Source organism: Eulemur rufifrons, chromosome 6 (genome assembly GCF_041146395.1).
Source record: "Eulemur rufifrons isolate Redbay chromosome 6, OSU_ERuf_1, whole genome shotgun sequence".
Lineage (NCBI taxonomy): Eukaryota > Metazoa > Chordata > Mammalia > Primates > Lemuridae > Eulemur > Eulemur rufifrons.
In genome coordinates, this window is record NC_090988.1 from 94,338,547 (window position 1) to 94,362,236 (window position 23,690).

The 23,690-nt window shown below is 37.0% G+C and overlaps 2 protein-coding genes across 2 annotated transcripts; both read left to right on the forward strand.

Annotated features, from left to right (window-relative positions):
* The first annotated feature begins 981 nt into the window (after nt 1-981).
* OOSP4A (oocyte secreted protein family member 4A) lies at nt 982-12,683 on the forward strand. Its single transcript, XM_069470641.1, has 5 exons — nt 982-1,048; nt 2,567-2,745; nt 3,993-4,090; nt 6,022-6,153; nt 12,581-12,683. Exons 1-5 carry the CDS (start codon nt 982-984, stop codon nt 12,681-12,683), a joined length of 579 nt encoding a protein of 192 aa, XP_069326742.1.
* A 156-nt stretch (nt 12,684-12,839) lies between these two features.
* OOSP4B (oocyte secreted protein family member 4B) lies at nt 12,840-23,690 on the forward strand. The gene is made up of 5 exons (XM_069470642.1): nt 12,840-12,861; nt 16,713-16,894; nt 17,483-17,580; nt 22,635-22,784; nt 23,675-23,690. The coding sequence occupies exons 1-5, from the start codon at nt 12,840-12,842 to the stop codon at nt 23,688-23,690; spliced, it is 468 nt and encodes a 155-aa protein (XP_069326743.1).

Consider the following 23,690-nt stretch of genomic DNA (forward strand, 5'->3'; position numbering starts at 1 on the left):
TAGTAGAAAGAACTTGACTTGGAGCTTTCTGATGTTCACAGATATAACTTTTTGCTCGTTCTGTGTTACATCAGTTCATAATCCTGGAGCTCCATATAGCTAAATTTGACAATATTCATCAACAATTATTTTGCATTTAGAAGCTGAGGCAATCTACATGACATGCTATGTAATTTCTAAAGGTAACTTATTAGGCTTTTATTTTTGAGATGAAGCTTTTTGGAGATTGGTTTCTGTCAAAATATGGAGGTAGGTGACGTTGTTATCCTTGTCCATAATACCTTTTTCTTATGATTTTTCATTGCTAGGTTTAATAGTCCAAAAATGCCCTTAGCACATATTTCTTCAGCACCCTCGATATGTACACATTCATAATAAAATGCCTTTTGGGAAAGCAAAATTAAACCAGAAAGCAGTGGTTTTCCAAAGCTTGGCCCACAGGTGTGTGGATTTGTTTACATGAATGAAAACCTCCTGGGGCTGGTTACAAGCACCAATTAGTGCATCTTGGTCCAGGCCTACTGGATGTGAATCATTGGCTGGGAAGTAGGGCCTTCACAAGAACCAAGAGTGAATATGATAAGCCTTATCTTCAACCAATTTGTAAATGATTCCTTTGTTTCACTCACTTGGATCCCTCAAGTCATCTTACGAAGCCTTTTTTTTAGCAGTGCAATAGACATATCAAATATCATGTAAGACACAGTTTCAGACACATGCATCTGCTTGGGGAAGAAGCTGCAATGGTAGGAGGTACAGTCTAGAACCACTTTCCACATTGTCCTTCCTGAATTTTTGATTTATGATTGTAAGTTCAGCTGGGAGGAGGAAAACCCAGCTGTGCCGAGGGGTTCTCAGTGCTTTCCAGAATGACATACCATCACCCACAGCTGAAGAGGCAAGCGGTTTATAAATACCTGTGGAGGCCCATGTGCCTCGATTTCTTGTTTGCTGTGACACCTCGGACTGAGATAGGAAGCTATGAAGCTTTTCTGCATGTTAGGCAGGTTCCTTGTACTTTGTGTATTGATTTGTGGTCTTAATGCTTGTAAGAAAAAGGGAATTATGGAGGTGGCAATTTTAAACGGTGGGGCTGCTTTTTTTTAACATACTGTTGACTTCGGGTTTTTTTTTTTTAATAACGTGGTGATTAACTGCTAATAACTAATGACTGATCATGAAATTGCAGTCAGACATGGTTTTATTTATTTATTATTTTTTTTTGAGACAGAGTCTTGCTTTGTTGCCCGGGCTAGAGTGAGTGCCGTGGCGTCAGCCTAGCTCACAGCAACCTCAAACTCCTGGGCTTAAGCGATCCTACTGCCTCAGCCTCCCGAGTAGCTGGGACTACAGGCATGTGCCACCATGCCTGGCTAATTTTTTTTCTATATATATTTTAGTTGGCCAGATAATTTCTTTCTATTTTTAGTAGAGACAGGGTCTCGCTGTTGCTCAGGCTGGTCTCGAACTCCTGACCTCAAGCGATCCACCTGCCTCGGCCTCCCAGAGTGCTAGGATTACAGGCGTGAGCCACCACGCCCGCCCTCAGACATGGTTTTATTTCTCCATCTTCATCACTGTACTTCCTCTGGAATCTATCCTATAAGCTGATCTCAAGGTGCTGCTATTTTTTTCCCTCTTCCTTGCAAGATATTTTCAGGTTCTGATTTTCTTTTTTGGAGACTCACTTGGCACTTTGTTGAATATAAAATACTTGCAGTGGATGCCAAAATCAGGAGATACTGCCTGGTGCCAAGGAGAGAAGGTTGCTTAGGTCCCCATGGTCTGACCACGGGATATGAAGTTTGGACAGAGTAGTCAGCTGTCTTCAATGATAAATAATTCCATTTCAGAGCTAAGGCTCTGAATAGCTTTTGCATAGGTTTTAATCCTGCTCTGCCACTTAGCAGCTACGTGACCTTAAGTTCATCCATCTCTAAGTATGGGAGAATAATAAAATGGACTTCATAGAGATGTACTGAAAATTAAATAAGACCAAAAGACCAAACCTTGACATAGCTGGCAATTATAAAGTATTATCCTTGAAGTAACTGCAATATTTTATTTCAGACTTCTTTAGTTTCACATTGCATATCACAAAATATTAATTAGCTCAAATATTTTCATACAACAGGACATTTTAAATGGAAGCACATTATACATTTTTCCATCACATGCAACCAGATATCAAAGCTTTTTCTCACCTACCTCTCTACTTCAGATCTGTATCAGTTATACTTAGAAATTTTTCAAAAATGTATTCATGAGTCTTCTTGGTAAAATGGGAGTGACATCTAAAAACCCAGGTGGGTTTTTGGCTTATTTGGCTTAGAGTTTCCCAGGAAGTAGCTCCCTATTTTTCCACATTTGATGAAGAATTTTAGTGACAGAGAGATTGAGTAATTGAGGTCAGATCTCACAGGGGGAAAATATACAAATAGAAACAAAATATTTTCACCGTATAGTTGGGATTTCAGCACAATTAATAGGTCAAAAGTTTCCTGAGCTATTGTTTGGGGACAGATATGCTATCTGATATTTTCCTTTTTTTATTCTTTTTCAACAGTATCTGTAACCTGTAGTGACTCCTGGCTCCGTGTCAAAGTGAGACGAGCGATTCAAATCCATGGCCGGCAACCTCAGCAACACGAACTCTCTCTAGGAAATGGTTGCCCTGTAAACGCAGTTGACCCACATACCTTTGATTTCCTTTACCTTCTAACTTTTTGTGGCATCAGGGTTCACGTAAGAACAGTTATTATTTCAACAAATAATACATTCTTTGACCGTTCTAGTTCCGCAAACTAATGACTAAAACTGCATTGTTGAAATTTAATTGTCAGTTGACTTTATAGCTCATGTAGTATTGACTACTCTCTCTTAAGCTTTCGGATTGTCTCTACAGTAGAAGAGACACAGAACGTGGGACTTTAAAAACTATGCATTCCTTTACCTACCTTCTGCCAACACTTCTCTTTTGCCTCTTACAGAGTGATTTCATATTCTGTGGTAAAAGCTAGTCTGAGAAAAACATTTTACTTTGAAATAATACTTCATATGTCCCACTCTTTTGTTGTTTTTGACCTAAAATTTTGACCGAGATACAGTACATATGGGTATATCCCAGAAGAGAGGAATGAGTCTTTTCTGAAACCAGAAAATTGTTTTTGTTCTTTTTGTTTTATGTTAACTTATTGCTGTGTTTGGTAATGACAGCTTGGTGTTTTTCCTTTTTGGAACCACAGCCTCATTTTTGGTAAAAATGATTTAAGTGAACTGAGTCTATTCTGGCTCGAGGTGCAGGACTCCATCGTTTGTTGGCTGCTGTTTCTCTAGCACCAAAAGAAAACAAAAAAAAGCCCAAGTTCTTAACTTAGCATATGGCCGACTCAACTGCCATAACCAAACATTGATTAATACAATGTAGGAGCCCAAATATTTGGGTAATAAATAAAAAGGCTATGCCAGTTTTTCACTTCAGAAAAATCATCCTAGGTCAAAGAGAAACTTTCTAGGGCGTTTGCTGGGACTTCTAGAGAGGACTAAGATATTTACTTTCTGCCTCATTTTAGAAAACTTTTGCCAACTCCTGGTTTGTATAATGGTATCTCCATTTTACAAATAGGAAAGATGTAAGCTTCTCTGAAGTTGATATATATTTACCCGAAACTCACACTCAGGGTAACTTAGGTCTTCCTAAATCAGCCTCTGACTCTTAAACAAATGTGGTAATCAAAAGTTGTCTATGCAGATTCAACTGCCAAAAAATTACAATGCCCCTGATACTATGTCAGGAGCTATTAATCAGTCTGCTAAAAGTTATTTTATCACTTAGGTCCTATGTTCTATTTTATATCTTCTCACATTTACTTTATATCCTAAAGTGAAAATGATTACCTTGTTTTCATATTCTGTATTTTAAAAATTGAATTTGAAACTGTTTGAAAGGGATATAATGAAGATAACTGAATTTATACCCTTTATACCTTTAGGAATTCGTACCAGGTATTTTTATTGAAAGTTCAGTCAAATTTGAACCAACGGATTTAGACTTCATTGTCTACATCCCAGTATTTTGCTATTTTCAAAGGTAAGTGTAGTGGACTACTGAGATTAAGGTTATTTAACATTGCCTTTGCCTGGCAAGTGCTCTGATCAGGATACGACTGTTGGAGAATATGCTGAGGCTGAGCATTGGGTCAAATTTGATCTACAGTGCTCTGTTTAGTTCTGTAAAATAATCTAAGAAAAGTTCAGTTGTTGATTCTGTCAATGTATTTTCTGAACGAGTAGATGAGGCTCAGTTAGTTTGTGAGAACTGAAGTCTACAGTCAACAAAGAGATCCTAGCAGAAGGTGTTTGTGGATAAAGTTTCCTTCTCTGAGTTGAGTTTTGTTGGTACCCACTGCCCCATACTGCGTCACCCATGGCTATTAGAATAGCTCTTGAGTTCTTGTACAAATCATAGCATCTCTGTGTAGATATTGGGAGGAGCCAAGGGATTCAAAATCAGTGTTTTTTAAAAATTTATAAAATTTATAAAACTACCCCTGAGTCAGTCTCTGGTGATTTACTATGGGATGTAAAAATCAAGACTTGCTAATGACCCCCATTCTTTTTCCTTATTTGAGAAACTCTTCTGCAATAAGAGAATGAAGCCAAAGAGCCTATTGATGCGGGGGGTGGGGGGGGGGTGATTCCACTTGTGGTCCAAGCCCTGGGTGAATTGTTCATGAGGCCCATTGCATGGGTGTTCTCCACGCCCATGGAGTTTTCATTCCAACCCATTTTCTGAACAGTCTGGCCTCTTTGGAGACACAGAGCTAAAAGGCTATAGATATGTAACGATTACTGATGTCAGCTGCGCTATGTGAAATCTGCTTTTCTTACTCTTTAACAACAACTATGGTCGTGCTCTTAAGGGAAAATAGTCAAGTCAGGTGCATATCTTCCATGTGATATTAAAATTAGGTTCCCTTTAAGAGTCCTAACTCTGCACACAAAGGATTTGGAGAAGGTGGTTTAGCATTTTCCTCTGCTGCTGTTACCATCATGCCTTGCTGGAGTCTGACCAAGGATAGAGACGTAGAGAATCACAAGTATCTTGTGGTTACTTGGGATAAGTGTGGTCCATTTCTAGTACTACTGGCTAGGGAATCATGCCTTCACCCTGAAATGTTTCTCAAATCACAGCTGGATGAGTGTGTTAGAGGCCATAGTAGGGGGCAGTCATCACAACAGCGTATTTCCTGATGGGCCCATCTAGATCAGGCTCCCTTCTTCCATACAGCTGCCACCATAGACCTCCACCCAATCTCCCCGTTATGTCTTGTGTTTTTTCATGCCAACATCTTGGTTTCAGGGGTTCCCTCACAGTTCATAGGTATTCTTGGGTGATATCCTAGAAAAATAGCTAGAACTCTGGCACCCACGGGGAAATTAGTGTCCATACTACAGTGCAGGGTGAGAGAATATGTTCTTCCACTCTGCCCATTTTTCTCCTCCTTGGTGTCTCACATGCCAGTCGACTGCATAAGCAGAAAGCCACTGGGGAAGAAGATGTGTGTCTCCCGGTGAAGGCACCTTCAAGGTTGGAAAAGTTGTCTTAAAACACATCCTTATTTGGCTTCATTAGGGGAACAAGAATTTCAGTGAGCCCGCTCACCCATCTATCACAGGCCCGGAACTCAGAATGGCATGTCTCTCATCATTCTCTGTAGACGTCTGGTTAGATGATTGGAGATAGCAGAGCTGCTTCAGCCACTTTTTCAGAGTTTATGGTATTTGACACTTCTATGAAATCAGCTTCAGGTCCCAAAAGTGAATTCTGGGTAATGGAGAGTTGTATTTAGCCTTCTGTTACATTTTTCTTTCCATATTTGCCTAAGCTAATTGATTTAGCATCCTATTACTTACAACCCAAAGATCTAATTGAGTTTCTTTCCCCAAACCTCAACTTCTTTCCCCACCCCCAAATATTTCATACACACGAGGCTCAAATCTTTCTTTTCTCCTCTTCAGACATTTTCCAATTCTGTTGGTGCCGAAAAGTATAGTGAATCCTAGTCATAAACGCAAAAGGCCAGTGGGACAGAATTGCTCTTTATCATGTGAACGTGAAGACTTGAAAATCTGTCCAAGAGTATCACAGAGGTAAGAATATCTTGAATTGGTACCATAAATGTTTATAGTACATTTATGCAAAAAGGCAAGGGTTCAGTAAAGTATGACATATATCATACTTTGTGTACCATGTGCTCATATGGTTTTAGTTCAGGATCGTTGGGAATTTTGCATTTTTGTGGTTATCAGGGATGTATTTTTGTGGTTATCAGAAATGTAGCATTTCTCATTCTCTCATGCAAAACAGATTTGCACTTGTATTCTCAATAGCTATTTCGTATTATCAATTCACTCCAGCCAGATGAAAAATATCTCTGGAGTTTTTAACATAAGTATGTAATGGGATTGTGAACTTCCATGAAGATGGTAATTGATACACATGCCAACTTTAATATCAGCTTTTTGTTCTGAAAGAACTAAACGTCTGCAAGAGAAAACTCTTTTTAAATGACCCATAAGATTTATTCAAATAGTCTGTATCGTTTGGACTTTAGTATGCCAGAGGGACAGACTTTTATTTTTCCACATATCAACTGACCTTCATAATTCAAAATTTGACATATGCTTATGTAAAATTTATACACATTTATTAACTAAACATTTATTAATAGCTATCTACATATAGTATCTGTTATAATTGAGCAATTAAAATATTTAATGGCTTCTGGGGTTTAAAATTGATGCCTTCTCTTCCTATGTTTCCACCCTATTGAGCCTCAAAGGTTCTTTAGTTTCCTGTCAGCCCTACAATGTGACTGCTTCTTTTTCTTCTTTACAGGAACAATTTTCCTTTGTTGGACCACAAAAGTTTTATCCCTTCTTATTAAATGTAGGAATTAAGCTATCAATTCTGGGTGATGAAGCAATCTTACTTATCCTGGTACTCTGGCTGCTTGAGGATTTCACTGCCTCTTAGAAGTTGGACTAATCTATGGATATCGTCTTTTACCGTTTCAAATGTCTTTTTAAATGAAAAATTGCACTACCATGCATATTTATAAACTCTTTGGGTAGGGAAAGGCCTTTGTAGGTTTTAAATTTGAAATAAAGATGCTTTTTAAAAATAACATTTTGCAATTCTCAATAGTTATTTCTATTTTTTTTAAAGAAAATTTAAGTCCTGATTCACAGAGCATTATAAAAATGAGGCAATTGCATTTTGTCAATAGGCTTACCTGTCATGATCTGTTCTGGGTGGTAATTGAGTAGTTAGTATACAGTAATCCCCCCTTATTCAGAATTCACTTTCCATAGTTTGTTACCCGCAGTTAACTATGGTCCAAATATTTTAAAATACCTAGAGATACACATTCACATAAGTTTTATTATACTATATTGTTATTAATTGTTCTATTTTTATTAGTGGTAATTTCTTACTGTGCCTAATTTATAAATTTAACTGTATCATAGATGTGTATATCTAGTGTATACATGTATACTAGTATACATAATATATGTAGGGTTGGTACTAACTATGGTTATAAGAATCCACTCGGGGTCTTGGAACATATTCCCTGTAGATGAAGGAGGGGACTACTATATTGTAATCAATTTTCAAATTTATCCCCATTTTACTTCCTTCTAATGGTATGTGCAAAGTAAGATGAAATAAAAACTTTCTAACTGGTTCAGAAATTTCTGTTCTCTACTTCTATCCTTTCTGTATTTTTTTTCCTTCTATATCACATTCCTTTTCTGTATGGTGGTAATTTCAAGTTGGTTTGAGGATTTAGGCTCATCCATCTTACTCAGATAAAAAGGCTAGGATTTATAGAGAAAACTCCAGTGTGTTTCTATATAATTTGATTCCTTCAAACCAAAAGTGAATCATTCTTGTCCAAATACCTTTACTTTAAAAGCAGTGGTTTAACTGGCATCATTCGAAAAAGAAATGAAAAGGAGTTTTTTAAACTAAAAATAGAATTATCATATGATCCAGCCACCCCCTTTCTGGGTATATATACAAAGGAATTGAAATCAGTGTGGTGAAGAGATAACTGCATGCCCATGTTCATTGCGGCACTATTCACAATAGCCAAGTTATGGAATCAACTTAAGTGTCTGTCAACAGATGAATGGATAAAGAAAATGTATATATATACACAATGGAACATTGTTCAGTTATAACAAAGAAGGACATTTTGTCATTTGTGACAACATAGATAAGCTGGATAATATTATGTTAAGTGAAATAAGCCAGGCACAAAAAGACAAATACTGCGTGAACTCATGTATAAATGGAACCTAAAAAAATTCAAACTCATACAAGTGGAGTAAAATGATGGTTAACAGAAGTGGGAGTAGGGGGCTGGGAGGAGAGATGGAGAGATGTTGAAAAGCTACAAGTTTCAGCTAAATAGGAGGAATAAGTTTTTGAGTTCTTTTATACAGCATAGTGACTATGGTTAATAATTATGTATTTCTTACAAAATAGTCACTATGCTGTATAAAAGAACTCAAAAACTTATTCCTCCTATTTAGCTGAAACTTGTAGCTTTTCAACATCTCTCCATCTCTCCTCCCAGCCCCCTACTCCCACTTCTGTTAACCATCATTTTACTCCACTTGTATGAGTTTGAATTTTTTTAGGTTCCATTTATACATGAGTTCACGCAGTATTTGTCTTTTTGTGCCTGGCTTATTTCACTTAACATAATATTATCCAGCTTATTACTTTTCAACATAGTATTGGAAGTCCTTGCGAGAGCTATCAGGCAAGAGAGCAGAATCAAGGGAGTCCAAATAGGGAAGGAAGAGATCAAACTCTCACTTTTTGCTGATGATATGATGTTATATCTGGAAAACCCCCAGGATTCAACCAAGAGACTCCTGGAATTGATTAACGAATACAGCAAAGTCTCAGGCTACAAAATTAATATACACAAATCAGAGGCATTTATATATGCCAATAACAGTCAATCGGAAAACCAAATTAAAGACTCAATACCCTTCAAAATAGCAACAAAGAAAATAAAATATCTAGGTATATATCTAACTAAAGAGGTAAAGGACCTCTATAAGGAAAACTATGAAACACTGAGAAAAGAAATAGCAGAACTTGCAAATAGATGGAAAAATATACCATGCTCGTGGATCGGAAGAATCAACATTGTTAAAATGTCTATACTACCCAAAGTGATCTACAGATTCAATGCAATCCCTATTAAATTACCAACATCATTCTTTACAGACATAGAGAAAATAATTATACACTTTGTATGGAATCAAAGAAGACCCCGTATAGCAAAAGCAATTTTAAGCAACAAAAACAAAATGGGAGGTATTAATTTGCCAGACTTCAAACAATACTACAAGGCCGTGGTTCTTAAAACAGCCTGGTATTGGCACAAGTGCAGGGACACAGACCAGTGGAACACAACAGAAAATCCAAATATAGAACCATCCTCATATAGTCACCTAATTTTTGACAAAGCGGGAAAGAATATACCCTGGGGACAAGAATCCCTATTCAACAAATGGTGCTGGGAGAATTGGTTAGCCACTTGTAGAAGACTGAAACAGGACCCACAGCTTTCACCTCTCACAAAAATCAAATCACGGTGGATAACAGACTTAAACCTTAGGCGTGATACAATCAGAATTCTAGAAGAAAATGTAGGAAAGACTCTTACAGACATTGGCCTAGGCAAAGAATTTATGAAGAAGACCCCCAAGGCAATCACAGCAGCAACAAAAATAAATGAATGGGACATGATTAAATTAAAAAGCTTCTGCACAGCCAAAGAAACAGTCCAGAGAATAAACAGACCACCTACAGAATGGGAAAACATTTTTGCATACTACACATCAGATAAAGGACTGATAACAAGAATCTATTTAGAACTCAGGAAAATCAGCAAGAAAAAATCAAGCAACCCTATCAAAAAGTGGGCAAAGGACATGAATAGAAATTTTTCAAAAGAAGATATAAAAATGGCTAACAAACATATGAAAAAGTGTTCAACATCTCTAATCATCAGGGAAATGCAAATCAAAACCACAATGAGATATCACTTAACCCCAGTGAGAATGGCCTTTATCAAAAAAACCCAAAACAACACATGTTGGCGTGGGTGTGGAGAGACAGGAACACTAATACACTGCTGGTGGGACTGCAAACTAGTGCAACCTCTGTGGAAAGCATTATGGAGGTATCTTAAACAGATTCAAGTAGACCTGCCATTTGACCCAGCAATCCCATTACTGGGCATATACCCAAAGGAAAAAAGGTCATTCTGTAACAAAGGCACGTGTACCCAAATGTTTATAGCAGCACAATTCACAATAGCAAAGATGTGGAAACAACCCAAATACCCAGCAATACATGATTGGATTAGTAAACTGTGGTATATGTATACCATGGAATACTACTCAGCTATAAGGAATGATGAAGATACGACATCTCTATGGTTCTCCTGGAGAGAGTTGGAACCCATTATATTAAGTGAAGTATCCCAAGAATGGAAAAACAAGCATCACATGTACTCACCAGAAAATTGGTTTCCTTGATCATCACCTAAATACAAATCTGGAAACGACACCAATTGGACATCAGACTGAGGTGGGGGGTGGGGGAGGGGATGGGGGTATGCCTACACAATGAGTGCATTGCGCACCGTTTGGGGAGTGGTAACACTTGAAGGTGCTGACTCGGGAAAGGGGGGGTGGGGAAAAAATATGAAACTATTGTTTTTAACTTGCACTGTTCACTTAATAATTTATCATGAATATTTCCCATATTATTTCATATCATTGTACAAGAAATAATGTATACATTATGAGGACATACTGTATCTAACAAGAAAAAAAAAAAAAAGATAATACCCAATGTTGATGAGTTTTAAAAGTACAAATGTATAACGCATTAATGTGAGGGCACATGGAATGTGAACATGTGGCTAATCAGAAACTTGGATCACCTTCTTCCAGTTTTGTGAGCTACTCCAAGATTATGTATACATACATGCAAAAGAGATAATGTACAACTGTTAATTAAAGACTGGAATACTCATGTCAAAATAATTAGAACAGTTATTTGGAAGACAGACTTTTAAATAAATGGGTTAGATTATTTTAATACTCAGATGGATCTTCATATGATCAAATATATCTTCTTCTAGTCACAACAATTGATGCCAAGTAGATTTAAAACCTAAATGCAATGAGCAAAATTGTAAAACTTTTAGAAGAGAATACTGGAAAATATTTTCATGAATTTCAGATTAGTAAAGATTTACTAAAAGAGACATAAAGTACACCAACTCTAAGGAAAAGATTGATTTATTAGATTTACTAGACTCCATGAATATTTAGTTCTTCTGTTTACCATCATTAAATGAATACACCAACAAGAAATTAACAAGATTACCTACTGTATTTTTTGGTTCTCTAGAGAAACAGAACCAATACATGCATATACACACATGCATACACACATATACACACACATACACATATATACATACACACATATACACACATATATAATAAGGAATTGGCTCATGTGATTATGGGGTCTCAGAAGTCCCAAGATCCACAGCCAGTAAGCTAGAGATCCAAGAGGGCCAGTGGTGTAATTCCAGTCCAAGCCCACAGGCCTAAGAACCAGGAGAGCTGATGGTATAAATTCTAGGCTAAATCCAAGTCAGGGGAAGAAGACGACCAATGTTCCAGCTGAAGAAGTCAGACAGAGAAAGTGAATTCTCCCTGACTCAGCCTTTTCACTCTAGTCAGGTCTTTCAAAAGATTTGATGAGTGTCATCCACATCGGCAAAGGCGGTCTGCTTTGCTCAGTCTACCGAACCAGATGCTAATCTCACTAAGAAACGCCCTCGCGGGCACACGCAGAATAATGTTCAACCAAATATTTGGGCACCTTGTAGCGCAATCAAATTGACATTTAAATCTCTTCTACCACCTACAGAATGGTGGAAGATATTCACAATACATATAAACTAAAAGATTCATATTCAGAATATATAAAAGGATTTTACAGATTGATTTTAAAAACAAAGACAACTAAATAGAAAATTGGAAAAATTATTTCACAAGAAAGGGCATCTGAATGGTAAACACACATATGAAAAGGTGCTCAAACTCATTAGTAGTTCAGGAAATTTAAAACTGAACCACATGAGAGAATGGTGGAGCACCAATTATAAATGCATCACCTATTTTAGCCTCCTGATACTTGTTAAATCCTAAAGCTCTTGTTCCTTATAATTTAATAAGAATTTTGTAGGTATGTAGGACTTCACCTAGAGACATCCATATACCTGGAGAGGTACAACAGTATTAGTAACTTAATTTACACCATTATTTACCCAAATCATTTTAAAAAGTAAGTGGTCAGGTGGCCCGGACTAAGGCTATGCTAAGAGAAATGCCTCTCCAGTTTAATATGCATATGAGGTATTTGGTAATCTTGTTGAAATGCAATTAATGATTGATTCTGTAGATCTGAAGTGAAACCTGATATTTTGCATCTAACTAGCTCCCAGGCTGCCTATGGCGCAGGTGAGGTTATACTACTACTGCTGCTTGATGGACCATACTTTTGAGAAGAAAGATGCTAAGGGATTTCCCTGTGCTACCCCAGCAGAGGGTAATTGCAGGCAGCTGAATGTGGTCAAAGGTTTATAAAGGAAACCCAAGGCTGCCCGGGCTCCTTGCCATTTCCTGTTCCTCGTGGGTCTTGCCTCTTGGGGTCTGGCATGATGAAGACTTCTGTGCTCTTAGGCGGCTCCTTCCTCCTTTCTTTGTTGTTTTGGAATTCTTCTGGATTCTACTCAAGTATGAATAAGAAATATCTTTGGGGCATGGTGATTTAAAGTGATAAGATTATTTTATAAAATATTGCTGTGTAAAGAGCTGTGTTTTTTGGTTGTTTTTTTTTTTTTTTTTTCTCCCTGATTATAAACCAACAGGTAGGGCTGCCTGTTTCCAATTATGCTCAGTTAGGAAAAAAATTAGGATGTCATCCACATAATCTTTTGTGTGGTTTAAGCTGTATTCAAGGTATTTTTATTTATTTTTTTACAAACCAATTTGAGGGTTCTTCAGGTTTAGTCTATCTTATGTCATCATCCCTCTTCTAACAACTAGACTCATGTTCCTTAAATAATTGGGGCTCATATGATCAGAGAAACCCAGGAAAAGGAATGGCTACCATAAAGATCTTCGGGTTTCTGGGAATGGAGGGTGCAGGCTCTCTTGGCCTTTCTGTGGTGCTTGACAGATAGAATGAAAACCATACAGACAGTGAGCAGCTGGATTTGGGTGGGTTCTAATTACTTCCTCTATATGGGGAACAATTGAACCCCAACTCTGGTACTTGTTAGCGTATAACTTGGGCGAGTTACTTTAAGTCTCTGAAAACACTCAAATCTAAGTGTTGGTATCACCATGTGATAGTTGAGACGATCTCTCTGGTTTGGCTCAACCTGAGGTCAGTTGTGTCTAATGCTGGGGTGAGAGGTTTGCCAAAGAAGGCAGCCTACGGACTTTCTCCTGTGTGTGTAACTGCGCGTTGTTTCTCTTCCACCTTTATGTTAAAATACTGGGTCTCCACTGGGAGGGCACTTTTGCCCCCAAGGGGACGTTTGGTGATGTGTAGAGGCATTTTTGGTTGTCACAACTAGGGTTGTTACTGGTTTCTAGAGGATAGTGGTCAAGAAAGCTGCTACACGTTCTACAATATGCAGCCAACAATAGAATCTGGCCCCAGATGCAGATAGGGCAGAGGTGAGAAACCCAGCCTTACAGCGTTTGCCTTCTGATGAGAAGTACTTTAAGGCACATGCTGTGAGACCCCTTTTCTAAGCAAAACTAGTGCCAGACCTGAAACCAGCTGGAACCACTGCTGTTCCACATCATCTTGATTCCTCCTTCCAGTGGGTCTCAGAGTAAAGACTTGTAGGAGAATACTCAATATCAGATATCAAATCTATGATGACATTTTTCAAAATCAGACTTTGCTTCTCTGGGGCAGGTCAATCTGTTATTCCCCAAGCCCTGTCTGTCACACTTGAGTCTGATCATTCCTTTTGAGATTTCAGTGCCCTAATGTGTTTTTTATGTGGGTCTAACTTTCTCTATTACCATCTCATGAGACCAAAATCGGGATTTATGGTTGAGGGTGGGACTAAGAATTGAGTATACTTTAGTCACAGTAGACTGACTAGTCTGGGGAAACTTAGGGAGTGAAACGAGTTAAGCACCTGGTTCCTGCTTTGAGAGCACTGCCAATCTGCTTTCTGTTGACTGCTGCGGTAGCTCTGGTGTATCATAAAGCTTGGTGCACACACGAGGCCTGCAGTCCTTACGCTGGAAAGCATTAGTGGTATGAAAATTGAGTGAATGGCTGTGTGAAAGAAATCTGGCCTCCCGTCTATCTTTTCTCTTGACATGTTTTCACCTGCTTTTGTTATAGTCACAAGTCATTTGCAGCTGTCAATGTTGGTGCCCTTTAGACCAGCTGTTCTCAAACCGTGTATATACAAGTCATTTGGGGGCCTTATTAAAAATCAAACTGATTCGATAGGTTAGAGATGAGATCTGGAATTCAGTAGTTCTAATGAGCACTTAAGTGATGCTGATGTTGCTTATTCATGGACTAGGCTTTGATTAATAAGGCCTTTGACAAATTAATTACATTAAAAGAATGGAGGATTCTCGATGAATAGTGAATAATTTACTGATGAAATCTGAGTCAGGCATTCATTGTTATTCTGACTCTCACCTTTTCACTCCTACATATCTTTCTAAGACATAGATCTTCATGTCATTAAAGAAGATACCGTTTAGACTCCAGCAATGACTGAGTTGACGTAGGTCACTGATATGACTTGGTATTGGCGCCAACTACATTATATACCAGACTTGAGATCCTTCTCAAAGAATTTAATGGTTTGAACATTTCATTTCTTATCTGGGAAATGAACATTACCTGTCCTATCTCACTCAGAATTTCTTTAGACTCAATACCAAGAATATATGCATTGACACTTGACATAGGAATTGGTGCATAAACAGAAATTTTTACTTATTTAATTTAGTGAGAATAAATGTAGGAATCTCAAATAGGGAAAGGTTGTGGTCTGACGTATTCACCCATGATCAACCTGCCTCTGAAAGGTTTGCTTTTTAAGATAAATGTGTCCATCCTTGTGCTGCCTAGGGTACAGTCCCTTTCTTAATCTGAATAAAAGGGAATTGACAGTAATTATAATTCCTGTTTTGACAAGGACCATGGATATTGTACCATAAGCCTGTTATGAGGTAAAAGAATGGCAGATTTGTTTCATTTTCACCCCGAACTTCACTTCTACAGCCATCATTACCATATTTACTATCTGTATCTGTCCAATCTCTTAAATGAGCAACTTGTACTGTTAATCTTTCTAGCAAAAATGTTTTCCCAAAATGTGAGACCCATGTCATACTCATTTTTCTGTTCTCTTTTAGCCATCGCAATAAGCAATAGTGTCAAGTTGTTCACTTCAGGTTTCTAGGTCAAATATTTTACCAAAGACAGAAGTCTACAGATCCTTGGATATTGTAGGTGTCCTGAGATCAAAACCTAGGTTGATGTCTCATGTGGTTGGGCAAGTCACTTATTTAATTAAAATCCATTTGGCAGAACAACATAGCTGGGGACAAACAAATGAAGATGTAATTTTTAGGGAGAGATGGCAAAGTGTGCCTTTTTTTTTTTTTTCACTTGTAAAAATGTTATTGGTGTATAGCCTCAGCTTCTTTGGTTTAATGTGAGAAGATTGAACCCTGTGTACACTGGCTTTTTATATAGTATTAAAATTCTGATCCAGATTTAGCTTAGCTCATTGATACTGAGAATGGATGGAGATATGTCTATAGGAAAGAAATTTGTGGTGGTAGTCTCTTAGATAAAGACCTTTAAGTTGCTTCTACCTTAACAAACATTAATTGAGCATTCAAGTTCTAGGCAGAGATTCAAGATATTTATATGCCTTATCTCATTTAATCATCACAAACCCCTAAAAGGTAGGTAATAATTATTCTAAATATGAGTAGATGGTTGCAAAGAAATTAAATAGCCAATTTATCTCTCGATAAGTTTTTTTTTTCTTATTTATTTATTTAAATTTCAGCATATTATTGGGGTACAAAAGTTTAGGTTATGTATATTGCCCATGCTCCACCCCCCTGAGTCAGAGCTTCAAGTGTGTCTGTGTAAAACACAACAGCACAGTAGTCATGATCCTCAAGCAGCTACTGAGTACTTGAAATGTGGCTAATCTGAATTGTGCTACAAATACAAGGTGCATACTGGTTTCAGAAAATCAGTATGAAAAAGGAATGTAAAATCTCAATTTGTGTCTTATTACATGTTATGATCATATCAATGATCACATTTGGAATATTTCAGACTAAATAAAATACATTTTAAATTACACCTGCTTAGTTTAGAATATGGCTACTCGAAAATGGAAAGCTACCTATGTGGCTCACATATTTCTGCCAGACAGCACGGATGCAGAATGTGTTATGTCTTGAGATAAAGTGTGCTAACACATCTATGGATTTTTTTTTTTTTTTTTTTTTTTTAGCAATAACTACAACGTGTTCTGAAGATTGGCTGTTAGTCAGAATGAAAAGAAGGCCGTATGATAATGAAACGGAAATTAGAATTGGTGACATATCCCTGGGAGATAACTGTCCTGTAACAAGACTGCTGTTAGAGAGCTACGAGTTTTCTTATCCTGTCGTTTATTGTGGGATCAAGAAAATTGTATGTGCCGTGATTTTTTTTCCTAAAAACTTGTACTGCGTTTTTTCAGGGCTACATAGCATTAAGTTTCTTCCTAATTAAAAATTTCAAGCACATTCTTCTCTTTTGCAGCGATCAGTTCTCAGGGGCCAGTTGCTTATCTACTTAATGGGAACATTTCAAATAAGGGGTTTTGAAAAGGTCCAAAGTCATCACCTCTACCTTCTCAATTTCAATACCCGCACCTGCTGTCAGACTTCAGTATTTTAGAACATTGTGTGTGGATATGTGCAAATGGGAGGCTATTTTGGAAAGGGCAAATATAAATTAAAACTGTTCCAGAGACACAAGTTAGCCCCTGTCCCCGCTCTGGTGGTCGAGATGGGGGCAAAGAAGTTAAAGGACCAGAGGGAAAGGGGGAATAAAGTATTTCTCATTCAGATCTACTGTTTCATTTCTGTTAAATTGCAATCTTCAGATTTTTCTAAAACTGACAGAATCAATTAATAATTTTGAACCACCAAAATAATTTTTTTTAACTTTCTTTTTTTTTTTTTCCACCAAAATAATTTTAATCGCTTCTAGTTTTAAAGCTCTTGTTCATTTCAGGTGGTCGAAGGGAATGATATTGTTATATTGTCTGAGATCAATTATACACCAGTGTTGGACGTCATCTATGAATTTCCGGTGATTTGCTTTGTGAAGAGGTATGTGTAGCCAGCTACTCCCCTTACCTGTTCTTAAATTTATTCTTTTGCTGATAGGTGTTTCTGTTAAAAAAAAAAAATGCAGCTATTAAAAAATGCCCTAGAGGATGCCTATGGCACAACTAAAATTTTTAAAATTTAATCTTTAAGAAAATTTTCAAATGTACAGAAGAAAGAATCTTACAGTGAACACCTATATATCTAATACCTACATTCTACCATTTTTTACAAACTTTATCACACATCCACTTCCCCATCCATCAATTTTTGGTTGCCCTTTCAATTGAAGGTGTAAGTACGTTCCTCCTAAGTACTTCAGCGTGCATATCATGCATTAAGGATCAATATTTATTTAAGTTTTCTCTTGAGAAAAATTTACATGCAACTAAATATATAAATGTCACAAAGTATGTGCATTTTCAGCTCAGCTTTGTTTTTAATTATGAGTACATAACAGTTGTATATCTTTATAGGGTACATGTGATGTTTTGATACAGGCATACAATGTGAATTAATCAAATCAGGCTAATTGGGGTGCCCATCACCTCAGGACTTTATCATTTCTTTGTGTTAGGGACATTCTGTTCTACTCTTAGTTATATTAAAGTATACCCTGACCTATTGTTGATTACAGCCACTTTGTTATGCTATCAAGTATTGTTCATTCTGTCTAACTATATTTTTACACCCATTAACCATCCACAATTTATCTCCCCTTCTCCACTACCCTTCCCAGCCTCTGGTAACTATCATTGTGCTCTCTGTCTCCATGAGATAAATTGCTTTTAATATTTAGCTCCCCCATATTAGTGAGAACATACAATATTTGCCTTTCTGTGCTTGACTTATTTCACTTAACACAATGTTCTCCAGTTCCATACATGTTGTTACAAAGGATTTCATTCTTTTTTGTGGCTATATAATACTCCATTGTGTATATATACCACAATTTCTTTATCCATTCATCAATTGATAGACATTTAGGTTGATTCCAAATCTTGGCTACTGTGAATATGCAGCAATAAACATGGCAGTGCAGATACCTTTTCAATATATTGAATTCCCCTCCTTTGGATATATACCCAGCAGTGGGATTGCTGGGTCATGTGGTAGTTCTATTTTTAGTTTTCTGAGGAACTTCCATACTGTTCTCCATAGTGGTTACGCTAATTTACATTCCCACCAATGGTATATGAGGGTTCCCCTTTCTCCACATCTTCACCAGCATTCATCATTGCCTATATTTTTGATAAGAACCATTTTAACTGGAGTGAGATGATACCTCATTGTAAGTTTGATTTGTATTTCTCTAATGACTAATGTTGAGCATTTTCTTCATATAACTATTGGCCATTTGTATGTAGTCTTTTTTTTTTTTTTTTTTTTTTTTTTTTGAGACAGAGTCTCACTCTGTTGCCCAGGCTAGAGTGAGTGCCATAGCGTTAGCCTAGCTCACAGCAACCTCAAACTCCTGAGCTCAAGCGATCCTCCTGTCTCAGCCTCCCGAGTAGCTGGGACTACAGGCATGCACCACCATGCCCGGCTAATTTTTTTCTATATATATTTTTAGCTGTCCATATAATTTCTTTCTATTTTTAGTAGAGATGGGGTCTCGCTCTTGCTCAGGCTGGTCTCGAACTCCTGAGCTCAAACGATCCGCCCACCTCGGCCTCCCAGAGTGCTAGGATTACAGGCGTGAGCCACCGCGCCCGGCCTGTATGTAGTCTTTTGAGAAATGTCCATTTAGATCCTTTGCTCATTTTTAATTGGATTATTTGACTTTTTCCTATTCAGTTGTTGGAGCTCCTTATATGTGCTATAATAGTTATTAATCACTTGTCAGATGGATAGTTTGCAAATATTTTCTCCCATTCTGTGGGTTGTCTCTTCACTTTGTTGATTGTTTCCTTTGCTGTGCAGAAATGTTTTAGCTTTTTGTGATCTCATTTGTCCAGTTTTGCCTAGTTGCCTGTACTTTGGGGGGTATTACTCAAGAAGTTCTTGCCCAGATCAATGTCCTAAAACATTTCCCCAATGTTTTCTTTTAGTAGTTTCATAGTTTCAGGTCTTACATTTAAGTCTTTAATTCACTGTGATTTGATTTTTATATACGGCAAGAGATAAGGGCCTAGTTTTTTTCCTTCTGCACATGGATATCCAATTTTTCCTGCTGAACACTTCGAAAGAAAGAAAATTAAAAGAACCTTAGAAACTGCCTCAGAATCAAGGTCTGCCTGACTTCTCCTTATTTCTTCCCCTAAGTGCAGGGTGGGGTTCTCTTTGAAGTTCCCCTTATCTGACCAAGGGAAGTTTTTTCAAAAGAAATGCAATTGTCTTGGAGCCCTTTGCTGGAATCTACATTAACTAGAGAAGATGAACTCTTCTAGCAGGAGAGGAAACTAAAAGTCTTCTTACCCAGGACACCATGTCTGGACAGACTTTTCACCTATTCTTTCAACTATTCTTTCTAAGGGCTGTTACTAGGAGACTATCTGCATAAGACACCTTTGTTCACAGTACAGTTCTACCCCTCACCTTCCCATAACTTGCCACCTCTCCCAGAGCCCAGAGGAACTTTGTTTCAGGCTATTGTCTGTTCTTTGTGCCCATTCAGCCCCTCTATAAATCATTTACTCTTTCTCTAATCCCTTTCCCCTTTCAAAAGGGTATTTAAACTTCAATCATCTGGCCCTTCCTTGAGTCTCATATTTTGTGTGGCTCCCGTGTATATGTGCACATTAATTTGTATGATTTTCCCCCTGTTAATATGTTTGCTGTCAGTTTATTTCAACAAACTCAATTATCCAGAGGGAAAGTTTAAACTTCCCTTCACCATTAAGGCAAATTATAATAATTATGACTATGGTAAATTGCCTGCCTTCCTTCCCTCCCTCCTCCCCCCCTCCTTCCTTCCTTCCATACAAAAGGGTATACATATTTATTTTATACAACTTATACAAACTTGATGAGTTTGGAGAACCAAACCATAATCAATGCCATAAACATAATCTATCACATCCAAAAGTTTCCTCCTACCCTCTTTATTTTAAAACAATTTTTTTGTGATAAGAACACAACATAAGATCTACCCTCTACCAAAATATTTTTTTTCAGCTTTAACACAAAACTCTATCAATACATGTAAGACTATGATCCCTGCAGAAAGTGTTTCTTCCCAGTTGGCTCCTGCATGCTACACCGTACTATTCTCATCTCTTCTAAAATTTTGTAGAAATGAAATCATAGCATACGCTTTTGCATCTGGCTTCTTTCATTCACCACAATGTTTGAGATTTATTTATGTTGTATATTCCAGTACTTTAATTTTTACAATGCTGAGTGGTATTCCATTGTATGTTTACTATTTTGGTGAAGACTTGTGCTATTTTCACTGTTTGACTATTATGAATAAATCTGCAGGTCTTTGTGTAGGTGTATGTTTTCATTTCCTTTGAGCAAACACCTAAGAGTAGGACTGTTTGATAGTAGGGAAAGTATATGTTGAGTTTTGTAAGAAATCAACAAATATTTTCCCAAATAAGGTGCATTTATACCAGAAATGTATGAGAGTTTAGTGATTTTGTCATATGTTGTCAGTCTTTTTATTCTAGCCATTCTAATAGGTGCATAGTGATATCTCCTCATTTAACATGTATTTTCCTGATGACTAATTATTAGTGCTCATTTGCCATTTGTAAGTCTCTCGTGAGCTGTGTCTTTTGTTCGTTTTTATTCCATCATCTGTCTTACTGAGTTCTAAGTGTTCTTTATGTCTTGAAGACCAGGTCTTTGTCAGATGTATTTTGTCCCAGTCCCCCAATTGCTTATTCATTATCTTAATGGCATCTTTTGATGAGCAGATGTCTTTCATTTTCAAGTTTATAGACTCTTCCTTTTGCAGTTATTGCCTTTGTTCTGTCTTAAAATTCTTTGCTTACTGCCAAGTCTATTATTTTCTTCTAAAAGCTTTATGGTTTTGGATTTGAGTTTATAATACATCTTAGCTTAATATTTTTGTGTGGTGTGAGGCAGGTCAAGGGTCTCCTCTTTCCATAGAAATATTTTGTTGGTACAGCACCATTAATCAAAATGACTTTCTTTTCCCTCTTGGATTGCTTTGACTCTGTTATACTGATGACTAAATAAGTTTGGTTTTTTTCTGTGATATTCTATGTCCTATTGATCTACTTGATCCTTATGCCAGTACTGTGCTGTCTTGACTACTTTAAGTTCATTTGCAACTTAGCAATGTCATTTTCAGCTATTCAGGATGCCTTTAATCAAATTCTCACTACATCTACATACTTCCTTAGGGGTGGAAAAGGTCAGACAAAATCAAGGCCCCTGGCAAGAAATGACTTGAAACCAGAATTAACAAAAAAATCCTGTGTTCTTCCAACTTCACCAGTGGTCTCTAAACCTGTGCTGTCTAATATAGCAGCCAGTAGCCACATGTAACATTTACATATAAATTAACATTAAATATAACTAAAATTTAGTTTTAGTTGTACTAGCTATTTTTTAAGTGCTCAATAGCAGCATGTGGTTAGTGGTAACACACTGCACAGGCAGACTTGGGATATTTCCTTTATAGAAAATTCTACTGGACAGTGCTGCTATATCAGAATAAACACAATTTTTAACTGGACAGTAGCTAACAATCATTAAACATTCACGTTGATGTTAAAAAAGTGGTTCTAAACTTTAAGTAGCATTTCCCCAAGTCCTGTATTTTTTGATGCTAGTTGCCATTAGATTATATGATATTAGAGCTGAAGACAAGAAAAAGATAACCTGAAGGAAGAGTAAGTAGTGAAAGAGAAGGAACATCGAGAATTTCTGATGTCAATTCTAAATGAATAGGTAGCATCCTATACAAGATTATGTTTTAAACTTTATTTAGATTCATTGAGATGATTTGTCTTTTTCTTCCCTAAGTCAGTTACTTTGGATTTTCTAACTTATAACTAACACAAGTCTAATTAATCTTGTATTTTTTTCCTGTAAAGTATCTATACAACTATCAATCCTGTGCTTTTCTTTTTTACTTTTAGGCGTAAAGACCCATCTACGTTGCATTTTGGAATGAATGGGCACGAAGCCAAGGCTATGGGTGATGGCTCTCAAGGGACAAAAGAAGGGGAAGCCTCCTCAGCTCCTTCACAAAGTACAAACTGTGAAGTTTACTGTAGCAGCATTAATAGGTGAGAATATTTAGGTTGTCCATTTCATGGTTAGCTGTAATTTGTTCAATGTAATTTGAGTGGAAGAAATAATGTAAATTCCTATTTTAATACTATATGATCAAATTGCTCTAGTCTTAACACGAACCCTGTAGACAACCCTGTGGGGTGTCATAGGCTGTACTTGGGTATAATTATAGTCTTCTTGTTAGTTGCACATAAACATGAATAGTTTTCATACTGGTGAGTTTCCTTAGCTTTTATCTCAGGTACTAAATTGTTCACTTTCAACATAGCCTGTGACAAAGTGAAATAATTATAGAAGGCCCATACCAGGTCTCAGTTTCATACTCATAACTGCAGAAAACCATATATATGTACATGTGTGTATGTATAAGATAAAAATAAGAATAGTGGGGAGGAAGGTAAATGAGGTTTGAATATCAAAAACAATTTGTTATATCTAATTAGTACTTTTCCTAAGATTAATACCTGTGGAAGAATATCTTTCTTAATAAGAACTGTTCTACTGAACTTATTTTAAAAGGATGCCACAAAACTTATGTATATAGACAATGGCCTTGAAGGTGACATTTCATAAAGAAAATAAGCTTTGTTCTAGAGATCTGAAAATATTTAAAATCAAAGTTGAGATATATGGTATAACTACTTTATGTCATGACGGTCTCAGAAAAGCAGTGATCCAGCCAATACTTAGATGCTAATCACTTCTAAATAGCACATCTGAGGTATGTGTTTGATATAGTTGGGTAATGCTCTAGATTGCATTTGAAGGTAGAGATTTCATTCTTCACACTGCTTCTAATTGAGCATTCACGAGTTCTCTGAACGACTTGTTAGGTAAAAGTTATGTCAGCAGCTCTTAACTGCTTTTTCCCCCTGTCTTTCAGGAGCGCCTGTCCATGA

Coding starts and splice junctions, on each gene's coding strand:
- OOSP4A (XM_069470641.1), top strand. CDS start 982: ATGAAGCTTTTCTGCATGTTAGGCAGGTTCCTTGTACTTTGTGTATTG. Junction 2,746..3,992: donor TTTGTGGCATCAGGGTTCAC/GTAAGAACAGTT, acceptor TTATACCTTTAG/GAATTCGTACCAGGTATTTT. Junction 4,091..6,021: donor GTATTTTGCTATTTTCAAAG/GTAAGTGTAGTG, acceptor TCTCCTCTTCAG/ACATTTTCCAATTCTGTTGG.
- OOSP4B (XM_069470642.1), top strand. CDS start 12,840: ATGAAGACTTCTGTGCTCTTAG. Junction 12,862..16,712: donor GAAGACTTCTGTGCTCTTAG/GCGGCTCCTTCC, acceptor TTTTTTTTTTAG/CAATAACTACAACGTGTTCT. Junction 16,895..17,482: donor ATTGTGGGATCAAGAAAATT/GTATGTGCCGTG, acceptor TGTTCATTTCAG/GTGGTCGAAGGGAATGATAT.